The sequence below is a fragment of the Miniopterus schreibersii genome (genome assembly GCF_964146895.1).
Source record: "Miniopterus schreibersii genome assembly, chromosome: 22".
NCBI lineage: Eukaryota > Metazoa > Chordata > Mammalia > Chiroptera > Miniopteridae > Miniopterus > Miniopterus schreibersii.
The window spans coordinates 2,743,712-2,767,188 of record NC_138124.1 but is presented as its reverse complement, the minus strand read 5'-3'; the positions used below and the strand labels follow the sequence as shown (position 1 = coordinate 2,767,188).

General features: G+C 49.1%; 1 protein-coding gene across 1 annotated transcript in view; it reads left to right on the top strand.

Moving 5' to 3' along the window:
* Positions 1 to 547: 547 nt before the first annotated feature.
* LRRK1 (leucine rich repeat kinase 1) overlaps positions 548 to 23,477 on the top strand; it is a 77,187-nt gene continuing 54,257 nt past the window's right edge. Inside the window, exons 1-2 of the mRNA XM_081124719.1 lie at positions 548 to 763; positions 21,643 to 21,806. Coding sequence (XP_080980845.1) covers positions 667 to 763; positions 21,643 to 21,806 — 261 coding nt within the window. The 5' untranslated portion in view covers positions 548 to 666. The remainder of the gene's footprint in view (positions 764 to 21,642; positions 21,807 to 23,477) is intronic.

Sequence of the window (23,477 nt, the reverse complement as noted above, 5' to 3'; positions counted from 1 at the left end):
GTGGGAGCCCCCAAAGGCAGGAGCCTCTTTTAGTTGCCTTGGTGTCCCTGTGCAAGGGACAGTGAATATGTGTTGATTGAACAATCATTGGAGCCCATTGGAGCCCAGCTCTGAGGTGGGGTTCTTTTTAAAAAAAAAAAAAAATACATTTTTATTGATTTTTGGAGAGAGAGAAAGGGAGAGGGAGAGAGAGAGAGAGAAACATCGATGTGAGAGAAGCATTGGCTGCCTTCCGCATGCGCCCCTACCCGGGATCGAGCCTGCAACCTGGGCATGTGTCCTGACCGGGAATCGAACCGACAGCCTTGCGGTGCACGGGACAGTGCCCAACCCACTGAGCCACACCGGCCAGGGCAAGCTCTTTCCTTTCACTGTCCCCACCTGACCAGGTGGGGCTGGATAGATGGACTGTGAAGAGGGATATGATATGCCCAGGAGGGGAAAATACCAGGGGACCAATAGAAATACATGCGGCTGTGCAGGAAGGGATCTCAGGATTAAGAAAAGCTTTCTGATTTTCTGATTTTTTTTTTTTTTTTACCACCAGAACAAGACAGCTTTCTGCTCAGCCATGACCGTGCCTCTGTGCCGTAGACCACTCCTCGGGCAGCGGTGGCCGTGACCACAGCCAGCACTGACTCGGGGGAGCAGCCACCCCGGGGATTGATGGCTGGCATGTCGGGGCGACCGCCCAGCATGTACTGGTGTGTGGGGCCGGAGGGGACAGCCGTGTGTCCAGAACGCGCCATGGACACCCACAATGGTAAGGACCGGGCTTACAGAAGTAGGATTTTCAGGTGTGAACATTTTTAAGCCTTTTTACACGTATTGCCAGGTTTTCCACTTGAGTGGCACCTCTTTTAACACCAATTGGATATCATTGATATTGTTGTTAACAACGAATCTTGGTTATATCCTTACTGCAATACCAGGCACTGGGTTTAGTGCCTTATGAAATAATCTCATTTAATCTTCATGACAACCTTTGAAAATGGTACTTCTGTCCCCATTGTCTAGCTGAGATCTAGAAACTTGGTCAAGGTCAACAATTTCTAAATGACAGAACTTCAGTTTAAACTCTGTCTTAACCCTAGAACTCTCTCGTCCTTAAAGTCTAGGCCATCCTGTGGGGTTTGAGAGGGCACATGTGTTGGGTTTGACAGGGCACATGTGTTGGGTTCAAGAGGGCCCGTGTGTTGGGTTTCAGAGGACCCCTGTGCTGGGTTTCAGAGGACCCGTGTGTTGGGTTTGAGAGGGCCCATGTGTTGGGTTTGAGATGGCCTATGTGTTGGGTTTGAGAGCGCCCATGTGTTGGGTTTGAGATGGCCCATGTGTTGGGTTTGAGAGGGCCCGTGTGTTGGGTTTGAGATGGCCCGTGTGTTGGGTTTGAGAGGGCCCGTGTGTTGGGTTTGAGAGGGCCCATGTGTTGGGTTTGAGATGGCCCATGTGTTGGGTTTGAGAGGGCCCGTGTGTTGGGTTTGAGATGGCCTATGTGTTGGGTTTGAGAGCGCCCATGTGTTGGGTTTGAGAGGGCCCATGTGTTGGGTTTGAGAGCGCCCATGTGTTGGGTTTGAGAGGGCCCATTTGTTGGGTTTGAGATGGCCCATGTGTTGGGTTTAAGAGGGCCCATGTGTTGGGTTTGAGATGGCCCATGTGTTGGGTTTGAGAGGGCCCGTGTGTTGGGTTTGAGATGGCCCGTGTGTTGGGTTTGAGAGGGCCCGTGTGTTGGGTTTGAGAGGGCCCATGTGTTGGGTTTGAGATGGCCCATGTGTTGGGTTTGAGAGGGCCCGTGTGTTGGGTTTGAGATGGCCCGTGTGTTGGGTTTGAGATGGCCCGTGTGTTGGGTTTGAGAGGGCCCGTGTGTTGGGTTTGAGAGGGCCCATGTGTTGGGTTTGAGAGGGCCCATGTGTTGGGTTTGAGATGGCCCGTGTGTTGGGTTTGAGATGGCCCGCGTGTTGGTTTTGAGAGGGTCCGTGTGTTGGGTGTGAGAGGGCCCGTGTGTTGGGTTTGAGAAGGGCCCGCTTGTTGGGTTTGAGAGGGCCCGTGTGTTGGGTTTGAGAGGGCCCGTGTGTTGGGTTTGAGAAGGGCCCGCTTGTTGGGTTTGAGAGGGCCTGTGTGTTGGGTTTGAGAGGGCCCATGTGTTGGGTTTGAGAGGGCCCATGTGTTGGGTTTGAGAGGGCCCATATGTTGGGTTTGAGAGGGCCTGTGTGTTGGGTTTCAGAGGGCCTGTGTGTTGGGTACTGATCTTTTGTGATTAGGATCTAACCTTCACACCTTGGTGCTCACATCCAAGGTCAAATTTGGTTCTGCTGGCCCTTCATTTCTTTCTGGAACAAATTGGGAATATTTGATTCAGTGACCCTGGAACTGCGCCTCTCCGAGTTTTGTCTGCAGCAGTTGAGCTGAGGTCACAGGGGAGCCCTGCTTGCCCTCCCCCAACCCAGTCACTAGCCTCACCCCAGGGAAGACTATTCCAGACCTGATTCCCGGCGCTGCCCGAGGAAGGCTGACTTCCAGAAAGCACCACTGGTACCCAAATGATGCTCCATGGAGGGACAGCTCCTGCCTTTTAAAAATCCTTGGAAGCAGCCCTGGCTGGTGGGCTCAGTTGGTCGAGGGTCTTACTTTGCACGAAAAGGTCACCAGTTCGGTTCCAGGTTGCAGGTTTGATCACCTGACAGGGACTATGGGAGGCAGCAGTTGATGTTTCTCTCTCCCATCGATGTTCCTCTCTCTTTCTCCCCCTGCCTTCCTGTGTCTCTCTCTCTCTCTCTAAAAAAAATCAATAAAAATATACTTAGAAAAAAAAATCCTTGGAAGCTAACACACTTTGGAAGTGATCAGCTTCTTATAATACTTCCAAGTGGAGTTTAGAAAAAGATCTAAGCTTGAAATAAGCACATCTTTTACTTTGGGGTTTTTGGCAACGGCTGTGTGTGTGCATGCGTGTGTGTGCTAGGTGTGTGTTTTTCACACTCCTACCTGTTTTGACCTGCTTACCTCACCTCGTGTTTCTTCAGAATGGTTCATTCAAAGGCTGTGACTGTACCGGCACTTTGCCTGCTGGCCGCCCCGTGGTGCCAGGTGGCCTGTGTGTGCCCGTCCTGCGTCTGTGCCACACGCGCGTGTCCCGGGAAGGAATGCCCGAGCTTGTCAGTGCTGTGGCCTCGCCAGTGAGCCCAGGGCAGGGCTGCAGGGCAGTCTATTTAGACAAACAAGCCCTTAGACATTCTTGCGAGCATCTGACACTAGTCAGAGTGGAAAAACCTGTCCTGCCAGCTGAGGTGAGGCTGCCTGGAAAGAAAAGAAGGGAGGAAACATCTAGATACTTCAGGCCTTGGTGAGGAGAGGCTTCTGGACATGGAGGGCGAGGGGTGCTTGGACAGACATCACCAGGGTGACTCGTACGCCCCACCTCTCTGGGGGGGGGGGGGGTCCTGATATCAGCTGCCTGCCACTCGGAGCATGGTGCTCCACGGGACCCAGCATGGACCAGAGGAGGAACATTCCAGAAGGCCTGCAAATCCAGGTTTTGACAGAGCTACTTGCAATGTCCTTTCCTTTTTCCTTTGACTTTTTCAAATCGGTGTTAAAAAAAAAAAAAAAAGAAGAATAACTTCTTAAAAGGGCCAAGTGGCCTGCTCAAGTGAGGTCCCTTCTCACCTCCCAGAAATTGAAGTAGGAAAGAGACAGATGCCGAAAGTGCCCCTCGGTGGCCACAGGCTTTCTCGGGAGCCATTCTAAGAAATCCTGCTGAGTTAACCGCCAGCCCACGCCTGTAACCGGTTCCTGGAGTCAGTGTCCACACCCTGGGAGCAGGGAGGGGTGGGCAGGGCTCAGCGGGGGGCCCTCCTCCAGCCTGGTCACCCATAAGGAATCTGTATTGGAGGGAAGCGAAGGGGAGGGAGACTGAACAAGGCCCGAGGGGGGGGAGAAATGGCTGTGGGCACCCACCCACGGGGGCAGTGGTTAAAACAGCTGTGTTTCATGCCCGCCAAGATGTGCCCAACCGGGGGAGCTTTTAACATTCACCTTAATCTGAGGCTTAGCTCTTCCCCTGATTATCTGTGCAGAATACGCTTGATTACCTCTAGCAATGGGGAGCTCGCTACCGCTCAGATAGCACCAGCCTTTCTGTGGGCAGCTGCTTAGAAGTCTGTGCTGAAGAAACCTGCCCTGCTCTCAGCGAGTCTAGCTCCACCCCCTACGCTGCTCAGAGCCCCTTTACCCACTCGTGACAAAACTAAAAGCAGATGCCCGGGCCCACAACTTCGCATTTTTTCACTCGGGTATCACCAAGCCTTTGTTCCTCTGTCTGTGGACTAACCATTAGGCCACAGCTGCCTGGGCTCAGGGGATGAGCTGCCTCCCACCCGCTCCCTCCACCCTGAGGTGGGCAGGCTCTCAGGAGCACACCCACGCACCCACCCACCCATTCTAGTTATTTATTTAGTTATTTACCTTTTGTAATCCTCACCTAAGGGTATTTTTTTCCATTGCTTTCCATTGACCGGAATCGAACCCGGGACCCTTCAATCTGTGGCTTGACGCTCTAACCACTGAGCCACACGCACCCATTCCAAGTAGCCAGAGCCTGAGGTTCACCCAGGGACTCAGCCCTGACCCGCCGCCCACAGTCCCCTCCCCGACACTCCCTTCGTGAGGAATGGGCAAGGCAGCCCCACCTGGTGGCCTCTGTCCCCGCTGGCAGGGCCCACGCCCGGCTCCCAGGCATTCAGTGGCCAAGAGAGACTTTCTTTCCAGCCATGCACCTTGGCCCCCATGGGGAGGGAGTGGCCTGTGGGCAGAGAGAGGCCTGCACGGGTGTCCCGGGTCCCAGTGCAGAGCCAAGGATTATCTCCCAACGGCCTGATTTCTTGGTCCACATGAGTCAGACCTTGAAGGCGCCATAAATGGGGATTTTTGTGGCATTCTTTAGTTCTCTAGGGATGGGTTCCTCTCCCCCAATAACATATAAATCCAATCTGTAGTGTGTGAATTTCACACACATTTTCAGGAACCCCAATGAATGAAAATAGGGAAGGGCTTCCAGAATTTCTTAGAAATCCGGTTATGAATCCTTTCGTCATCCTGGCCACCCCTATATCCGGTTTGTCCAGATTCCACTCAACCACCTTGTTAATTATTTAGTGACATTTGTCATAAAGAAAAAGAGAAAGGCCTGGCCGGCGTGACTCACTGGTTGAGCGTCGATTCAGGTACCAAGAGGTCCTGGTTCGATTCCCGCTCAGGGCACAGGCCCGGGTTTCAGGCTCGATCCCCAGCAGGGGGCGCGCAGGAGGCAGCCGGCCAGTGACTCTCATCATTGATGTTTCTCTCTCCCTCTCCCTCTCCCTCTCCCTTCCTTTCTCTCTAAAATCAATTTAAAAGGAGGAAAAAAAATTTAAGGAAAACAAACACAGAAGCATGCATATTAAGCCATAGACTCTCTCTGAGCCCCTACCCCTGAGGTTCGAGAAAGAATTACACGTGAGTGAGAAATTCTATTTTCAACTGTAGGGAACTTGTTAGGATTACACCTGATGCTGCTCATTCTTGCTAGGGTGTGCCTAGCAGCCTTTCTCTCACCTCCCCATCATTCGTCACCATCCAGTGCCCAGGGCTGGTCACCAGGTGTTGGTTTAAAATCGATCCTTTCAGGAAAACCAGGGACAAAAAGAACTTCACTTGGGGCACTTCGAATTGATCAGAGACTGAAAGCTATTTCACGCCATTGAAAAGCTGTAGTCCATTATTTTGAGTATATGATGCAAATCTGAGGTTGAAAGGAGATGCGTAAAGTTCCTTTCAGTAGCTCAGTTTGGACCTGTGATGGATGCACGAGCCCTTAGGGACCAGTGGGGGGCCACAGGGGGAGTCAGAGGGGAAGGGACCTCAGGGCAGGGCCCTGGGGGTGGAGAGGCTCCAGTGGCCAGGCCCTCCCTTCTCTGCCACCATCGCCAGCACCTCTGGGTTCAAAAGCAGAAAGCAAGCAACAGCCCAGACTCCCCTGCCAGCGGGCAGGGAGCTCCCTAAAGTGTAGTCATTTGTGTGAAATTTCATACATTCTGGTAAAACATTCAAATGAGACCGATAAAGTCACAGTGACTTGACCCCTTTCTGTCCCACCCAGGGGATCACCGTTAGCTGGGTGTGTCTCCTTCCCAGCACAGGCTCGTGCACAAAATTCCTTCTGTGTGCATTTCTGGTTTTACACGCGTGAGCATCAGGTAGACACACGTTCTGCAACTTTTTTCGCTTGAGTTACGTCTTGGAGGCTTTTTTCACGTGTACCAAATTCGATCGTGTGAATGCAAGCAACAGTGTGCATTTCACCAAGTGCCTTTAGCGTCTCTCTATATTTTGCTATTATCCTGAAGTTCAGCATCACTGCTTATGCTCCAGCAGAATTGCAGGATCAGTTAATAAGCATATTAAAAATTATCAAAGTGCCCTGGCCTGTGTGCCTCAGTTGCTTGGGTGTTGTCCAGTGCACCGAAAGGTGGCCGGTTCGATTCCCGGTCAGGGCACATGCCCTGGTTGCGAGTTTGATGCCTGGTGGGGGTGCATGCGGGAGGCGGCTAATCGAAGTTCCTCTCTCATAGTGATGTTTCTCTCTCCCCTTCCCTTCCTCTCTCTCTAAAAATCAATTTTAAAAAATTTTTTTTAATATTATCAAAGGAATACACACCCGTTTAAATAAGCAAGTGAGACAGAACTAGAAGGCAAAGCCCCAAATCCCAAAGGCGTCTCTGTTTCCTGTTTCTGGTTCTGGTTTTTCAGGTCCTTGCCATTCATTTCCTCATGTAAAGAACGCTCCCGAGCGTTCCTCTGGCTCTGTCCGAGGAGACAGTGTCTGGGGCCCGCCTGTCACGATAAATGGTGATTTCCTTCACTTTTGCGCATTTCCCTGTTCCTCCCTCCACATTTCATTCTCCCAGTGTTGACTCACCTCCAGGTTGCAGTTGTAACATAACATGATATATTCCCATGGCTAGGACTCGTCCTGGGGACCCAGCGTTCTGAGGGGCCCAGGAGGTGAGCACCTCTTCTTTCTACCTGCATCCCCCCTTGTTTATCTGGAGCACATTATGAAGACAACTCCTCAGAAAGGGTTGTGGAGACCCGGAAGAGAGTGGGCATTCCAGAAAGCATGTTCATTTCACCTCCCCTGTGATCCCAGTTGGAAATCATCTTCCTTCAGAACTTGGAAGGCCCTGCTCTGTGGTCCTTTGATGTGGTCTCATGCTCATTCCTTGGTGGGTGACCTGTTTTTTCCTCTCTGGAAGCTTTTAGAGTTTGGTCTTCGGAAATTTTGTAACAAAAAACTGGGTGAGGGTCTTTTATCATTCATGCTGCTTGAGTCTTGAGGAGGCCCAAGTGTACCCCTTTTAGGCCTGAAAAAGTCCTTGTGTTTGCTTTGGTCTTGCTTCCCTCCTCTACTTTTCTCTTTTTTGTCTTGTTATGTTTGTTTTTCTGGAACTCCTGTTAGTTAAGATACATGTGGCTTGTCTTTCCTGTCACATTTTCCAACTCCTATTTTTTCTCTTAAAGTTCAAAAGACGTCCTGGACTTCGCCTTCCAACCCCTCCCTTCCCATCGAATGTTTTATTTTGTCATTCATTTTTTCACCTGTGAAAGCTCTTTCCTGTTCTCGGTTCTTTTCATAGTATCCTGTCCCTGTGATACATATGTAGTCCGTGTCTTCTCAGTTCTTCCAAGGCTCCTAATTGGCACTTTTTATTTTGGATGTCATTCTTACTATCTTCTCAGTTAGTTTTAAGTTTTATTTCTTAATATCAAGTCTTTTTATTAAAACCAATTCATTTTACACTTTATTTCTTAATATCAAATGTTTATTAAAACCAATTAATTTTACATTTTATTTCTTCATATCAAATCTGGTTATTAAAATCAATTAATTTTACATTTTATTTCTTAATATCGAATCTGTTTATTAAAATCAACGTGTTTACAGCGAATTCCAGATAAACCAATCATTGCATGACTCAAAGCAGAATTTAGGAAATTTGCAATCCGTCGGACTTTGTAAGCACAGCATGTCCATAAGTTTCATGGGATACAACTTCCTACGATGCTAGGAGAGATCGGCAAAATGCTGGCAGAAAAATATATTTTCATTGGCATTTATTTTTGAAGTTCCTTTTAATGCCCCGAATCGCCTACGTTACTTCCAAAGCCTGGTTTTCCTCTGTCTTTATTAATTCAGTGTTATTATCTCAACAATGATAAAGCATCTTTTTATGGTTCACACGGGTCTAGACTCTGAGGACAGAGTTGGAGCATGGCTTCTGCTCTCTTGAGGTTTGTCATTCTAGCAGGAAAAACAGACAATAAAGAACAGAGATGCCCTGGTGGGTGTGGCTCAGTGGTTATCGCATCGACCCATGAACCCAAGGGTCTCGTGTTCGATTCCCCGTCAAGGGCACGTACCTGGGTGACAGGTTCCATCCCCAGCTGCGGTCTGGGCATGTGCAGGAGGCAACCAATCAATGTGTCTCTGTCACATCGATGTTTCTCTCCCTCCCACTCTCTCTCAAATAATCAATGGCAAAAGTATCCTCGGGGGAAGATTAACAAAAATAAAAATTAAAAAGAAATGCAGGCCCTCCGATCTGGTAAGACCGGGCCTTGCACAAGCTTTGTCACTGTCAACTGCCCACTTCCCCCTGGGGACTCTGAGGCCCAGTGTGGGCTGGGGTGAGTTTTGCCATCTCTTGCCCTGGGTGGTCCTCCTGCTCTCGGTGGTCCTGGGCCCTTGGCTACGTGAGCAGGAAACTTGCTTCGGTTTTGCTTTCTGTGGGGCAGGGGCGAAGTGAGGCCCCTTCCTGCTGATCCATTGCCAGCCCTGCCTGCCGGCTCGGTGAGCGAGGGTGGCTGTTTCTCCTTTACGGCGCTCGCCTTCCTCAAAAGTGTGTGGGCATGTGGTTGGGGCTGATCTGCGTGTCGGGATTTCCCATAGCTGCCTGTGAACGCGACTCGGTCACCACAGCCTGCAGAGGGGCGCGGGGAGGCTGCAGCGGGCCGCCCTGGGGGTACACCTGGAGTATTTCTTTCTTTCTTTTTTAAATATGTTTTTATTGATTTCAGAGAGAGGGAGGGAGAGGGAGAGAGAGAGAGAAACATCAATGATGAGAGTCATTGATCGGCTGCCTCCTGCACGCCCCCTGCTGGGGATCGAGCCCGAAACCTGGGCATGTGCCCGGACCGGGAATCAAACCGCGATCTCCTGGATCCGAGGTCATTGTTCAACCGCTGAGCCACACCAGCTGGGCCACCCGGAGTATTTCGTCTGGGAGGGGGCCTCCACGTGCCTCCTGGGGATCACCCACCACCTGAGGTTTGCACGCTTCCTCTCTAGCTCACAAGGGGCAGGATCCTTGGCCCCTCACCGCCTGGCACAGGCTGGTAAAGGGCTCACTGTGGGTACCCCTCCCTGCAGTCCCCTGCTGGTGGCCGTGGGAGCCCCCCTGCTTCCCATACAAAGCCCAGACAGCCTCAGAGCCCCCCAACCCCGTCTGCACAATGCTTTGCACCATGCCAGGCATGCAAGATACGTAGCCCCTGAATATATGCCCATGTCTTTCTCTTGCCCTTTGGGGAAAGTTCCAGTAGCCTCACCCGGAATCTGTTTCTGGTAGTGAAAATGACAATGATATTACAATGATAAAAATGGGGGATTTTAAAAAATGGGTATCCTTTGATTTTATCTGGCTGTAAACCATTGGAAGCATAGAATAGAAAACACAGGCAATACTCATTTTCAAATGTGTATATAGCTGAAATGTGATGACCCCCCAATCCAATCACTGAATTGTTTAATTAAAGTTTTAATCAAAAATATTTTCATCTGCCCTGGCCAGTGTGGCTCAATGATTAGAGAATTGGCCCCCACACTGAAGGGTCTTGGGTTCAATTCCCGGTCAAGGGCACGTACCTGGGTTGCAGGTTTGATCCCTGGCCTTGGTCAGGGCACATACAGGAGGCAACCAGTCGGTGTGTCTCTCTCAGATCAATGTTTCTCTCTCTCTCTTTCTCTCTCCACCCCGCCCCCCTTCCACTCTCTGCAAATCAATGGAAGAAATATCCTCAGGTGAGGATTGACAAAAATATATATTTTTTCGTATAAGTGAAAAATCTTTCTTTGCCTTATCTTGAGAAAGCATTTGGTGGGGGAGGCAAATGAATAAAACCTGCATGTCTCACAGAAGAAAACGCCTAGTAGAACTCGTTCCGATGTTTGTGAGCATCTTTGCAAAGCGCAGCCTCGAGCTGTCCGCGGGGAGGAGGGTCCGAGAGGACCCCTGGCAGGAGGGGTGAGAGGTTCGGGCCTGAGGCACAGCAGCGGGGCCAGGCATGCCTGGGATGTTTGCAAAGAGCCGTGGTGTTGTCCGGCCGGGGTTTGTGCTAAACTTGAAGGAGTTTGTACACCGCGAGTGGGCATGTCCATACGGGAAATGCAGCTGGGATGTGGCAGCCACAGCAGCGTGGGTCCCACTCAGGGACGCTGAAGCCCGGCCGGGGGGGCAGCTCCCGGGAGTGTTGACTCGGCTCAACTGAAGGGCTCGGAGCTTCTGTCCTGCATCAGAGGAGCAGGGGAGCGCTCTCTTCTCTGAAGCATTATTATTATTATTATTTTTAATGTATCTTTATTGATTTGAGAGAGAGGAACAGAGGGAGAAAGAGAGAGAAGCATCAATGGTGAGAGTCATTGATCGGCTGCCTCCTGCGCGCCCCCTGCTGGGGATCGAGGAGCCTGCACCCCGGGCCTGTGCCCTGACCGGGAATCGAACCAAGAGCTCCCGGATCCTAGGCGGATGCTCAACCGCTGAGCCGCACCGGCCGGCTGAAGCATTGTTTTTACACGGGCATGCATGTGGCATCTGCTTCGGGCCTGCAGGGCCAAGCTGCAGTCGCCCATCGGTGCCCCTCGAAGCTACACACTAACTGTGTTCACGCGCAGTTGTGCAGCGCAGGCCGCGCAGGACCCCCTGGGCCGCTTCGCTTCTCGGGCGCGCCCGTCTCTGCATCTGGGGGTGGCTCGCAGCCCTGGTGTTGAGGACGATCAGCTGGGGGGGGGGGTGTTTGTTCTTTGAATTCGAGGAAAAGGAAGAGCAGATGACTTCACATTTTTTGCCAACATTTAAGAACTTTAGTTGTTTGAATGTGGTCACGTGGTTCCAAAACCGTAAGTTTCAATCTGTAATTCTTTGATTCTTACATCCTTACAGAATTTATATATATGTGTGTATATGTGTGTGTGTGTGTGTGTGTGTGTGTATACATATATGCAAAACAAATGCAGGTTCTTATTTCTCCCTCTTTTACACAAAATGTAGTTGATAATACACACTGTTCTGTACCTTGGCAATTTCCTTCATACATTTGTACATAAAGGCTGTTGTCATCACTGCCACCACCATCATCACCGCCATCACCACTGCCAACACCACTGCCAACACCATCACCACCATCACCATCACCACCACCACCATCACCACCACCACCATCACCACCACCACCATCACCACCACCATCACCACCACCACCATTACCACCACCACCATCACCACCACCACCACCATCACCACCACAACCACCACCATCACCACCATCACCATCACTACCACCACCATCACCACCACAACCATCACCACCATCACCACCACCACCATCACCACCACCATCACCACCACCACCATCACCACCACCACCATCACCACCACCATCACCACCACCACCATTACCACCACCACCACCACCACCACCATCACCACCACCACCATCACCATCACTACCACCACCATCACCACCACAACCACCACCATCACCACCATCACCATCACTACCACCACCATCACCACCACAACCATCACCACCATCACCACCACCACCACCACCACCATCACCACCACCACCACCATCACCACCACCACCATCACCATCACTACCACCACCATCACCACCACAACCACCACCATCACCACCATCACATCACCATCACCACCATCACCACAACCACCATCGTCACCACCACCACCACAACCACCACCATCACCACCACAACCACCACCACCACCATCACCACCACAACCACCATTGTCACCATGATCACCATCACCACCACAACCACCACCATCACCATCACCACCGTCACCCTCATCACCATCACCACCACAACCACCACCATCACCATCACCACCGTCACCACCATCATCACAACCACCACCATCACCATCGTCACCACCATCACCATAACCACCGTCACCACCATCATCACAACCACCATCCTCACCATCGTCACCACCATCACCACCACCAGCATCGTCACCACTGCCGCCGCTGTTCCTCAGAGTACTAAGCAGGCTCTTCCGAACGGGCCGTCGGCCGCCCGACGTTTTGCTGTAAGCCGTAATGCCGCGCAGTCTTCTCGCGTGTCGTCGGGAAAGCCTGAACAGTGACTTTCCAGAACGATGCGTCACAGGGCAGCTGCCTCTAAGCGCCTGCCATACGCCGTCAGGCCGGCCCCCGGGGAGCTTCTCCTGCCACCATCTTCCACCGTGTCCCTGCTTGCCTGTGTCCCCAGAGGCCTGACAACAATGTTCATTATCAAGCTTCTGGATGTTCCTAATCTGATATGTAAGAAAGGGTGTTTTTGTGTAGATTTATATGCATTTCTCTTGAGATAAGTGAGGTTCAGCATGTTTTGGTGTGTGTAAGACTGATTATATCTACTTTTTAACTGTCTTCCTGTCCTTTCTTGAGCACCCTCTGGGCTCTCTGACCTTTCCTTATCAATTCCCAGGATCTCTTCAAGTTGGCCATGTATCTAGTGAGTGTTAACACTTAATTAGATGCCCCATTGAAACCCACTTACAAACCCAGAAAACTGAAATAAAAACTTTTATTTTTTTAACCCTCCCTGGAGAATAATTTTCCATTGCTTTTCCAATCATTTTCCATTGCTTCCGTGGAAGGGGAGGAGAGAGAGAGAAACATCGATGTGAGAGAGACACAGCGATTGGTTGCCTCTCGCACTCACCCCGACCAGGGCCGGGATGGAGCCTGCAACCCAGGCACGTGCCCTTCGCAGGAATCGAACCCAGGACCCTCTAGTCCTCGGGCCGATGCTCTAGCCACTGAGCCAAACCGGTTAGGACTGAAATAAAAACTTTGACTGCGATAAGTAAGAAATGTTTTGCTTTCATTCTTACTTCATTATTAAATTAATATAAATTAAGTATAAACGATCTAGGGGAAATAATGGTAAACATACAGGGCCCATCCGAAGGACAGGTTAAACCCTGGACAGAAAGAATATTTGAGTAAATAAAATGAACTCAGTGCAGGAAGAGTCCTGAGAACTGCAGTCTTCACCTTTTAGACACGAGCCAAATGTCTCACTTTAGTTCAGATATGATACAAAGAGCCTGAAATGATCTCGTGCCCACTGAGGGTCGGGTGGCATTGCGAGCGCTTCCCACGCTGTCATTCATTGCAGCCTCACAGCCACCCCTGTAAGGGGGGTGCGCCACCCCCTCCAGGAGGCACAGGGCCCGATGGAACGCGCATGCCCGGCTGGGCGAGCAAAGGGGGTGACAAGTCTGTCACAGCCCTCTGCTCCTCTCTGTGGCACTCTGTGCTCTGGGGGCCCCTTCCCTGGCCGTGGGAATGACCAAGTCCTGCGGTGCTTTTACGAATTGGAAAGCCCCAGGGTGTTGTCTGGAGACAGTGTAGACGTTGACCTCACATGACCCCACCACTGTTGAGCTGAAGTGGCCGTGGGGCCCTGGGGTCAGAAAGCAAAATCCAGAAGGGCCGGCAGGCACCTCTCCCCTTGTTCAGCAAGAGAATTCCTGTGCCCGGTGGGCATTGTGAATGACAAGCAGATGGGCAGGGTCACAGGTGGGCCCTTTCCTGACGTAGCTCCGTTCTGTCACCCTGTGTTTTAGCACAGTTTTCGGTAGAAGTCACAACTGGGAAAATCTTGGTGTCTCTCCGTAAATTTCCCTGCGATTGAGCTATTCCTTCCTCCCCTGGTGCCCAGCTTTGCCAATCGCAGGTTGAATTTCGTTCCAAGTTTTAGTTGGTTAACCTGGGAAGTGTATGTATACATTTTGTTGTTGTTGCTGTTGTCGGGCTTCACCTGAAGGTATTTTTCCATTGACTTTAGATAGAGTGGAAAGGAGGGAGGGAAGGAGGGAGAAGGGGGGGGAGAGAGAGAGAGAGAGAGAGAGAGAGAGACATCAATGTAAGAGACACGTCAATTAGTTGCCTCCCGAACGCGCCCTGACTGGGGCCAGGGATCGAACCTGCAACCCAGGTACGTGCCCTTGACCAGGAATCGAACCCGAGACCCTTCAGTGACAGGCCAGTGCTCTAACCACTGAGCAACTTTTTGACCAAGGCTGGAAAGTATATATTTTTTTTTAACTTTTTTTTCTTTTTTTAAATATATCTTTATTGATTTCAGAGAGAGGAAAGGAAGGGGAGAGAGAGAGAGAGAGAAACATCAATGATGAGAGAACCATTGATTGGCTGCAGCCTGCAACCCGGGCCTGTGCCCTGACCGGGAATCGAACCCCGATCGCCTGGATCCTAGGTCGACGCTCAACTGCTGAGCCACACCCGGCCGGGCCAGACTAAATTTTTATAAACAAAGACAATCAACTATACTCCTTCACAACCTTTTTGCAAAGCATTTTAATTACACATAATCTACCAAGCTGGAGCGAATTCTTTCACTTTGCAGATTTTCAAATCAGGTCGACCAGTGCTCTGTGTTCTGAATTCTTTCCATGATGTTTCACAGCCTGTGCCCCATATTCCACTCTTTTTAGCTTAATGTTTTGTCAACATGTTGCTTACTTCTCCTTGGTCTTCGTTATCATTGGTGTTTTTCTGTTTTGTTCTCACGGTTCTGGAGGCTGGGAAGTCCAAGATCAAGGTGCTGGGAGATCCTGTTCTCGGCCAGGGCCCAATTCCTAGTTTGCAGACCACCGCTCCTCCTGGGATTCTCAAGGGCACTAATCCCATCGTAGGGGCCCCACCCTTATGGCCTAATCGCCTCCCAAAGGCCCCATCTCCTAACACCAGCACCTTGGGGAGTAGGGTTAGAACATAGGCATTTGGGGGACACAGACGTGCAGCCCATCGCAGGTACTAAACTGGAAAGCAGGGCCGTGGAAACCGAGTGGGCTCCCAAGTCAGAAAGACCTTTGTCCATTCTTGCCCCGGCTAGTCACCAGCTCTGCCACCATGAACATGTCTTCACCTTGGCCTCCCTCGGCGGTGACAGGGCAGCCACGACACCTACGGGTGGCATTGCTGTGAGTGTTAAATTAAATGACACCAATCGAGCACCACTCAGTGCTGGACATGGGGTATTCCTTTTCCTAGAAGCCGCTCCCCGATTCCATGGCCTTGGCCATGTACCTGGTGGGCAGGTTCCTCCCTCCATTGTCGCAGGGCCCAGCGCCCTGTCTCAGGAATGGACCTCTTTGTTTTGTGCTGTGTTATTTTTGCAGGTAAATTTCTAGTAGAAAAAACCATGGGTCATCTGGGTCTTGCTTTCTGAAGCAGCCCGACCATTTGCGAGGCCTCCCACAGTGACCAACGTCCCCATTTCACCAGCCCTGAAGGTTAGCAGTCACTACATTTCTTACTGTGTCATCACATAGCATCCTGATTGGCTCTATTTTGTATTTCTAGAGAAAATAGCAGTTTTCTGTGTGATAGAGCCCTGCACGATCTGTTTGTATACACACGAGTGGGCAAAAGTAGGTTCATCATAATAATAAATCATACAGTTATTCATAAATAAATACTAATTCAAGAATCAAAACTGTGTTCTATGTACTCACCAGTGTAAAGCTGTGTCTGCCCACCCTGTGCAGCCACCCACCCCCCTTTTCGTGAGCAGAAGCCCATCCCCAGGGGTGAGGCGAGGGGACCCGCGGGGACGCCGCGCATCTGGGAGCCGCGCGGCCTGCGATGCGGGAGCCAGGCCCCGGGTGCGGGGCCGGGCCCCGGCCATCTGGAGCCTGTGAGAGGGTCACCCTGGGGGTCAGGTCGCCCTCCACACCTCCCAACTCGTGCATCCTCCCCGAAGAAATAAAGGGTTGGATTTCACCGTAATTCGACCCAGAGATGAAAACCGCTGCTGCGGCTGAAGCTCTGGGGCCCTGGCTGCAGAGACGGAGCATCCCGCCCGCCGAGGCTGGAAAAGCCGGGGCGACAGGCCCCCGGGGCCTGCGGGTGTGACCTGCGGGGAGGGCCAGCCCCCTGCCCCCCTGCTTTGGCCACGGGGGGACTGGCTGCAGGAGGTCCCGGGAAGGTCCTTAAACAATTATGACCAGGTCAGTAGCATCCTAAAGTTTCCTAGGTGCGTTCTGCAGTGAGCCGGATATATTTTGACTTTCTGCTGTCCTGGCGATGGAGACGAATGTCGTGGAAAAATGTCACGGTGGGTCATGAAAATGTTAGTGTCTTTTCTAGGTTGTGCAGAGACTGCCACAGATTTTGCATTGGTTCAGGCGGCATTGGTTCATGTTTTCTTTGGTGGGGTAAGAAAAGAAAATATAAAATATATGTGTACCTAAGAGGCCACTATTTACAGCTTTTGGAATGAAAGTCACTTTCATATTACCTTTCCGGTGTCCTGGATCTGCAGGCCAAAAAAAAAAAACAGAACACCCAACAGGAGAGAGAAAATGTTATTCTGATTATTGGGTAAGGGGGGATCATTTAACAAAGATTGTTCTAGAAGGACGTGAGTATAAGAATGTATTCTTAGGGTATAAGGACAGACTGGGGATCACAGACAAAGGGCTCCCTCCAAGGTGGGGACGGCCACAGGGAGCTGCCCTGGGGTAAGGGACGTGGCTTTTGCAAGCCGGCATCGCTGTGACATTCGTGGGATTCTGGTTTATTCCTTTCCCAGAATAAAAGCAAATAATCCCCATTCGTCGGAATCCTTTGTTTTTCTAAAACCTGAGTTACATTTAGAGATGGGGGATCCGCAGCTAGAAACATTTCTCCTAGAAACAGCCCGAGACGTGAAGCATGCGGTGTCCCTGGAGGTATTTCTTTCTAGATTAGTCAATTAAAGTATTTCTTTCTCGATGAGTCAATTAAAGCGATCTTCCAGGTTCCACGGGTATTTTTAGTATTTTTTTTTAGCCAAGTCCTTCATCACATAATGGACTTTCATTTACTGTCCGTGTCAGCACATTAAACACCAGGCTGTGTGGATATTAACATTTCTCCAGCCCAGGACTATGCCCATGTGTCACCTCACAGCTTATTGTAAATGTGTCCCCGCACTTGGTCCTGCTTCCCACGGACTCCTAAAATCAAACAAGAAACATCAACTAAAACTGAAAAAAGAACTGTGCTCTTGGTCTCTTTTACTTAGTTGCACAGTTCATTGAGCATATTAACTTTGCATTAAAAGCAAGTGAGGGTCCTGTTTGTAGTTTATATATATATATATATATATATATATATATATGTGTCTGTGTGTGTCTAAGGAATTTTTATTGCTATCTAGCAAAATAATGACATTGTCATAGAGAACAAATAGGAATTGTTTTTTTTATTTGAAATGAAACCCTCTTAATAGTTCTGTTATTTCCCTACTAGTTATACTGACTTATTTAGTGTATTAATAATTGAAATAGAATACATTTGAGGGGTTATATTTTTTCAATATGAATTTTAGATCTCTATGAGAAAAATATTTAGAACTGTGATGTTTTACTGTCTAAAAGAGTGGAATTATGGACAATCGTTGATTAATAGGCACAAGTAAATAACTAAATCATCACAAATACTATAAATATGTTCCCCGGCTTTCAGTTTAAATCAGAGGTGGCCCATTCTCAAATATAAAAAACTTTAGTATTGGGGGAGGAAATTACTATAAAAGTAAATAGTTATCGCTAAGAAAAAGTGTCTGGTGGTGGGAGGAGGGATTTCTGCCTTTTATGAGATGTGTTTCTGTATTACTTAGGTTTTTTCAATGACAGTGTGTTCTTTTCTTACTCGTGTTATTTCTTTAAAGCTTTAAATAAAACAGTCAGATAATCCCATCACGGGGAACTTGGGAAAGAAAGAAGAAAAATATTTTTAATCCTATCACCAATTCCCTCCCAGCCACCCTTAGTCCTGATCATTAGCATTTTGATTTTTTTCTTTAAAAAAAATCCACGTAACCATCGTCTTTATAATTTCAGGGAATTAACTGGAGTTGGCAGGTTAACTTAAGCTCATGCTCATTAACTGATGTTTTCCCATAATGTCCGTCCAACAGTTTGGACCAGGCCCCCCAGCCCTAGGGGCCCGTGGACAAGTGTATTTATGCAATTTAACCAAATCGGATTCCAAGCTGAAAACACCACCACATTGAAATAATAGAAATAGAACTGAGCACAGCCTTGGTTCTTAGGACGCCGTTTACTCCACATGCATTGTATTGTTTTAAATCAAGTTTAAAAAAATCGCTCTTGTCATTTCACAAGCACCCTAGGTCCTAGGTTCCAGCTTCTCACTGTCGCTTACCTTGGGCTAAAAGGTTCATTTTATTTATGTTCCCAGTGTGAACAGAATAGGTTACTATGTTCCTGCTTGGACACACACACAGGAATGAGCGTTTGTCTTTTACAGAGATAAGAGAGAGATCTGTTGAATTCTGAAAGGTGGCCGGTGACATAATTAAGTGTCCCTTCTGATGGCTCACTCTGCCCTGCAGGCCGCGCGCAGATGTCTCTGGGTCTCCGACTGTAAATAATTCATGGAGACCTGTCATCTGCGATGGGGAGCACAGCTGTCGTGTTCACATCTATCGCCACTTACACTCTAAGCCCTTTTCTGAATTTTCTTTCCAAATATACACAGCCAAAAAAAAAAAAACCAACAAACTCAGAATAATCTCCACGTAGGCCCGGCGACCTTGCGTTTGCAGGTTGCATGGCTCGTCCACGCGGGGCCATGACGTTCTTGGTGACAGTCCTGCCTCTGAGGGAGCTGTGAAGACCCCAGGTGGTGTCAAGAGCCCTCACTGTCAGCAGCTTGTCCCTGGATTTCCCTGAGCCAGCGGCGGGGCTCCTTCAATATGCCACACGGCAGGGCCCGCATTTAGGGGTTTTTTTTGTTAATCTTCACCTGAGGATATTTTTCCCATTGATTTTTAGAGAGAGTGGAATGAAGGGAGGGGAGAGAGAGAACCATCGATGTGAGAGAGACGCATCCATTGGTTGCCTCCCGCATGAGCCCCAACCAGGGCCGGGATCGAACCTGCAACCCAGGTACATGCCCTTGACCAGGACTGGAACCCCAGGCCCTTGGGTGCGCCGGCCGACACTCTAACCACTGAGCCACCCTGGCCAAGGCCAGGGTGACTCTTTTCCCTGACCTCTCCCAACATTTTGTAATGAAGAATTTCAAACATACCTCAAAGCTGGAAGAACTGAATCATGTCCGTGCGTATACCCACCACTTAGATTCTACTATTAACCTTTTCTAAAACTCACATTTCTGTCTGTCTTGTCTACTGCTTTACTTACCCGTCAATCCATTCTTTTTAATGCCCTTCACAATTGGAAACAGCTGTCCCCTTCCCCCTCAAATACCTTAGCATTCCTGTTATTGACTATTGTTCGATGGTGTTTGTAATTTTTTAGGTAAAATTTATATAAAGTAACAGGTACATCTCTTCATTGGACTATTTGATAAGTTTAGAAACAACACCAAGGGAATGAAATCACCCTCAAGATATAGAAACATCCCTCGGACAGTTTGCTGGGTGGGTGCTAAACCACAGTACCTAGCCGTGGATCGATTCTGTTGATAGATACCTGCACTATTTACAGGAAATACTATGAATGAAGCTGCCATGAACATCCTTGGATACGTTTTTAAGACATATTTGTCTTGGGTAAATATCTAAGCATAGAGCTATGAGTCCTAGGTAGGTGTATGTTTAGTTTTTGTGCCATTTTATGCCCCAAGCAATAAGGTATGAGTGTTCTGGTTGCTCTAGATCCTCACCAAGCCTTTTTAAATTTTAGTGATTCTGGTGGGAGTCTAGGGATGACGCCTGGTGGTTTTAATTTGCACTTTCCTGATGACTAATGATACTGAGTTCTGGTTCTTTGAATATCTTCCAACTGCTCAAACCTTTGCCCGTCTTTAATTGGGTTGTTTGTCCGCTATTGCTGAGTTATAGTTCTTTTTATATTCTAGATACCATTCCTTTTTGGGATATGTTCTGCAAATGTTTTCTTCTAGTATGTAACTTGCCCGTTCGTTTTTAAAGGGTGGGTCAATCTTTTGATGAGCAGAAGTTTCAGGCTTTGGTGAAGTCTAATGAGCAGTTTTTCCTTTCATGGTTATTGCTTTCTGTGTCCTAAGAAACCTTTGCCTGCACTCAAATCATGAATATATTCTTCTGGTGTGTGTTTTTTCTACAAGCTCTATAGTTTAACCTTTATGTTTAGATCCACGATCCATCGCAAATTAATTTTTTTCTGTGGCGAGTAGTAGGAGTCAGTGTTTCTTTTAATTCAAGGCGGATGTCCGGTTGTTTTGGCATCATTTGTTGGAAAGACTTTGCTTTTCTCAAGTCAATTGGATGAATAAGTATAGGCCTACTTCTCAACCTATTCCTGTTTGTGATACCAGTACAACACTGTCTTGATTAGTGTAGTTTTATACTAAGGCTTGAAATCAAGTAATGTGCATCCTCTGACTCTTATTTTGCAAGATTACTTTGGATATTCTAAGTCCTTTGAAGAACTTTGAGAATCAGATTGTCCATTTCTACCAAAAAAAAAATCCTATTGGAATTATGGTTGATGTTACATTGTGTCTACAGATAAAACTGGGGAAAATCGACATAACAGTGCTGATTCTTCTGATCCATGAACATGGGATGCCTTTCCATTTATATAGGTTTTCTTTACTTTCTCTCAGTGTTTTATATCTCTTTTCCATCTTCTGTTAAGTTTTTTTTCTCAGCATGTAACTTTTATGCTATTATAAATAATTTTTTTTATTTTTTAAATGTCAACTGCCATTAATGTGATTTGCTTTTGTGATATGAATATTTGGAAGCCAACCTTGCTCAGAATTTACCTTTTTAAAAAAAAACAAACAGTTAAAATCAGTTTCATTCATCTCTCCCAAGAGGCAGCAGAGCAATGGGGTGGGTTTGGCCCCAGCCTGAGAGCCGGGGGACCAAACCTCAGTGCCGGTTCGCCTCTCCCTGGCCTTGTAAACTTGGCCAAAACTTCTAGAATCCTCTCCCTATTTCCGCTGCCCCTCAACACAATCAGACTTTATTCCTCATTCCTTGCAGTCTTTTTTATAATAAATACAGAGATGAAACTTTGAACTCTGGTTTACTAATACATCAGCCCAACTTCAGTGCCGGTCCTACAGAGGAAGTCCCTCCAGCAAGGTGCAGGTTCCAGGCTCTGCTGTGCTTGGTGACATTGGTAGCATTTCAGGGTGACCCCTTTCTGCTCCATGCCCCAGGTTTATGTCACAGACAGCACCTTTCTAACGATTCCCGTGAGCAGCACCGATGGTGACACTGCGTGTGCGCTTCCGTCCACCCAGGTGCCGGGGACATGGGCAGCAAACTGTCCACGCCAGGCGGTGACCCCACAGCGCGGTGTCCCGGGACAGAAGACATTCATGCCGCCTACAAGCAGGGAGACCCCAGCAGAGCCCGCCACCTTCTCAGAGAGGCCTGTGACGAGAGCACGTCCCAGCTGGAAAAGGTGGGAACTGGGGACCTAGCTTGGACGGTGGTGGCCACTCAGATTATATGCACACATTGTACTAACATCAGATTCCTGGTGGTAAGACGTTACCCCTGGGGGGAAACCGAGTGAGGGAAACAGGTGCTCACAGGATTCTCTTTGCACGTTGCTGTGAATCTCTAATTATTTCAAAGCAAATTTTTTTTTTTAAATAAGTGAATTATAATTCCACATTCATAATGTTTAAAAACTGGCAAAAATGCATCAGTGGTGTTTGAAGCCGAGACAGTGGTTGCTCCCAGTGGGGCAGCGACTAGAAGGGGCAGGAGTGGGTTTCTGGGCACAGGTGTCTTCTGGCCCTCGGTCTGGCTCCATGGGTGTGTCCACTCTGTAGACGTTCGTGAAAGTAAACATATGATTTTTATTCTTTTCTCTAGGTTTGTGATATGCCAGTACAAAGTTATAATGACTGAACGGGGGAGGGGGAAGTATTCCGTTTCCCAGGGGGTCATCCGCGTGTGTAAATGACCGAAGAGGTTTCAGAAGAGCAGCTTCCTTGCAGAGGCCTTGGACTGGCTGCTGCGACATCACTTCCACCCCGTGAGGATGGGGCTCGGAAGGCTCTGACTGCTGGAGTCTGGACAGCGAGTCATTTAACCAGTCCCTGTGGCCTTTCTTCCTAATGCAAGAGCTTTCCGGGAGTGTCTTATTGTCTATGTGACTCTCTACTGTCCTCCAAATAATTTCAGTCCATTAGACTGTCCCTTCCCACACCTGACAGGCAGACCTCACGTCGAAGCCCATTCTCGCCGCTTCCAGAACCCAAGCCTGTCTCTTAAGTCCTACATTTCCTGGGATGTCTTGATTGGAATGGAGGGAACATGGGCTTTGGAGCAAGACAGGCTCCAGGTCAAATCCTGGACAGTTCTGCTGACTATAAACTCCCTCCCCGTGGGCAAGTCTTCATTCCCTCACCCACAGACGCAAGATGCACATACAGATGCATTCCCGCCCTCAGGACTCAGTGTGACCACATAAATGACGTAGCATCCGGCTCCTGGTGAGAGCTTGCAAATAGCCAGTTTCTGACCTGGCCAGTGTGGGTCAGTGGTTAGAGCGTCAGCCCGAGGACTGAAGGGTCTCGGGTTTGATTCCCGGTCAAGGGCACGTGCGGGAGGCAACCAAAAGCTGTGTCTCTCTCACATCAATGTTTCTCTCTCTCTTTTTCTCTGTCTCTCTTTCCCCCCTCCCTCCCTTCCTTCTACTGTATTTAAAAGCAATGGAAAAATATCCTTGGGTGAGGATTGAAAAAAATAAATGTATCAGTTTTTGTCCCCTGGGGACCCATCCCTGCCCGTCGCTCCCTAAAGGGATCTCCAAAGGCACTGGCTTTCTAAACGGCTCGGGAGCACTCGCTGGTGGCCATCTGAGGCGACGTCATGACTCACACCTAACTGTAAACTCGTGGAGGCCAGAAATGCCCCTGGCGCTTCCCAGGGCTCAGCACAGCGTCTCACACGCAGTAAATCCCTGGTGAACGTTGGCATCGCCCCAACGGCCTCATTCCAGCCTGGGTTCCGCAGCTGATGCCCACGTCCTGGGGAGCAGCCAGCTCCCAGAAGCACTTACAGTCCCCGCCATGCAGTCACCAGGGCGCACAGCCACCCAGCAACCCTCTGGGCATCCCTT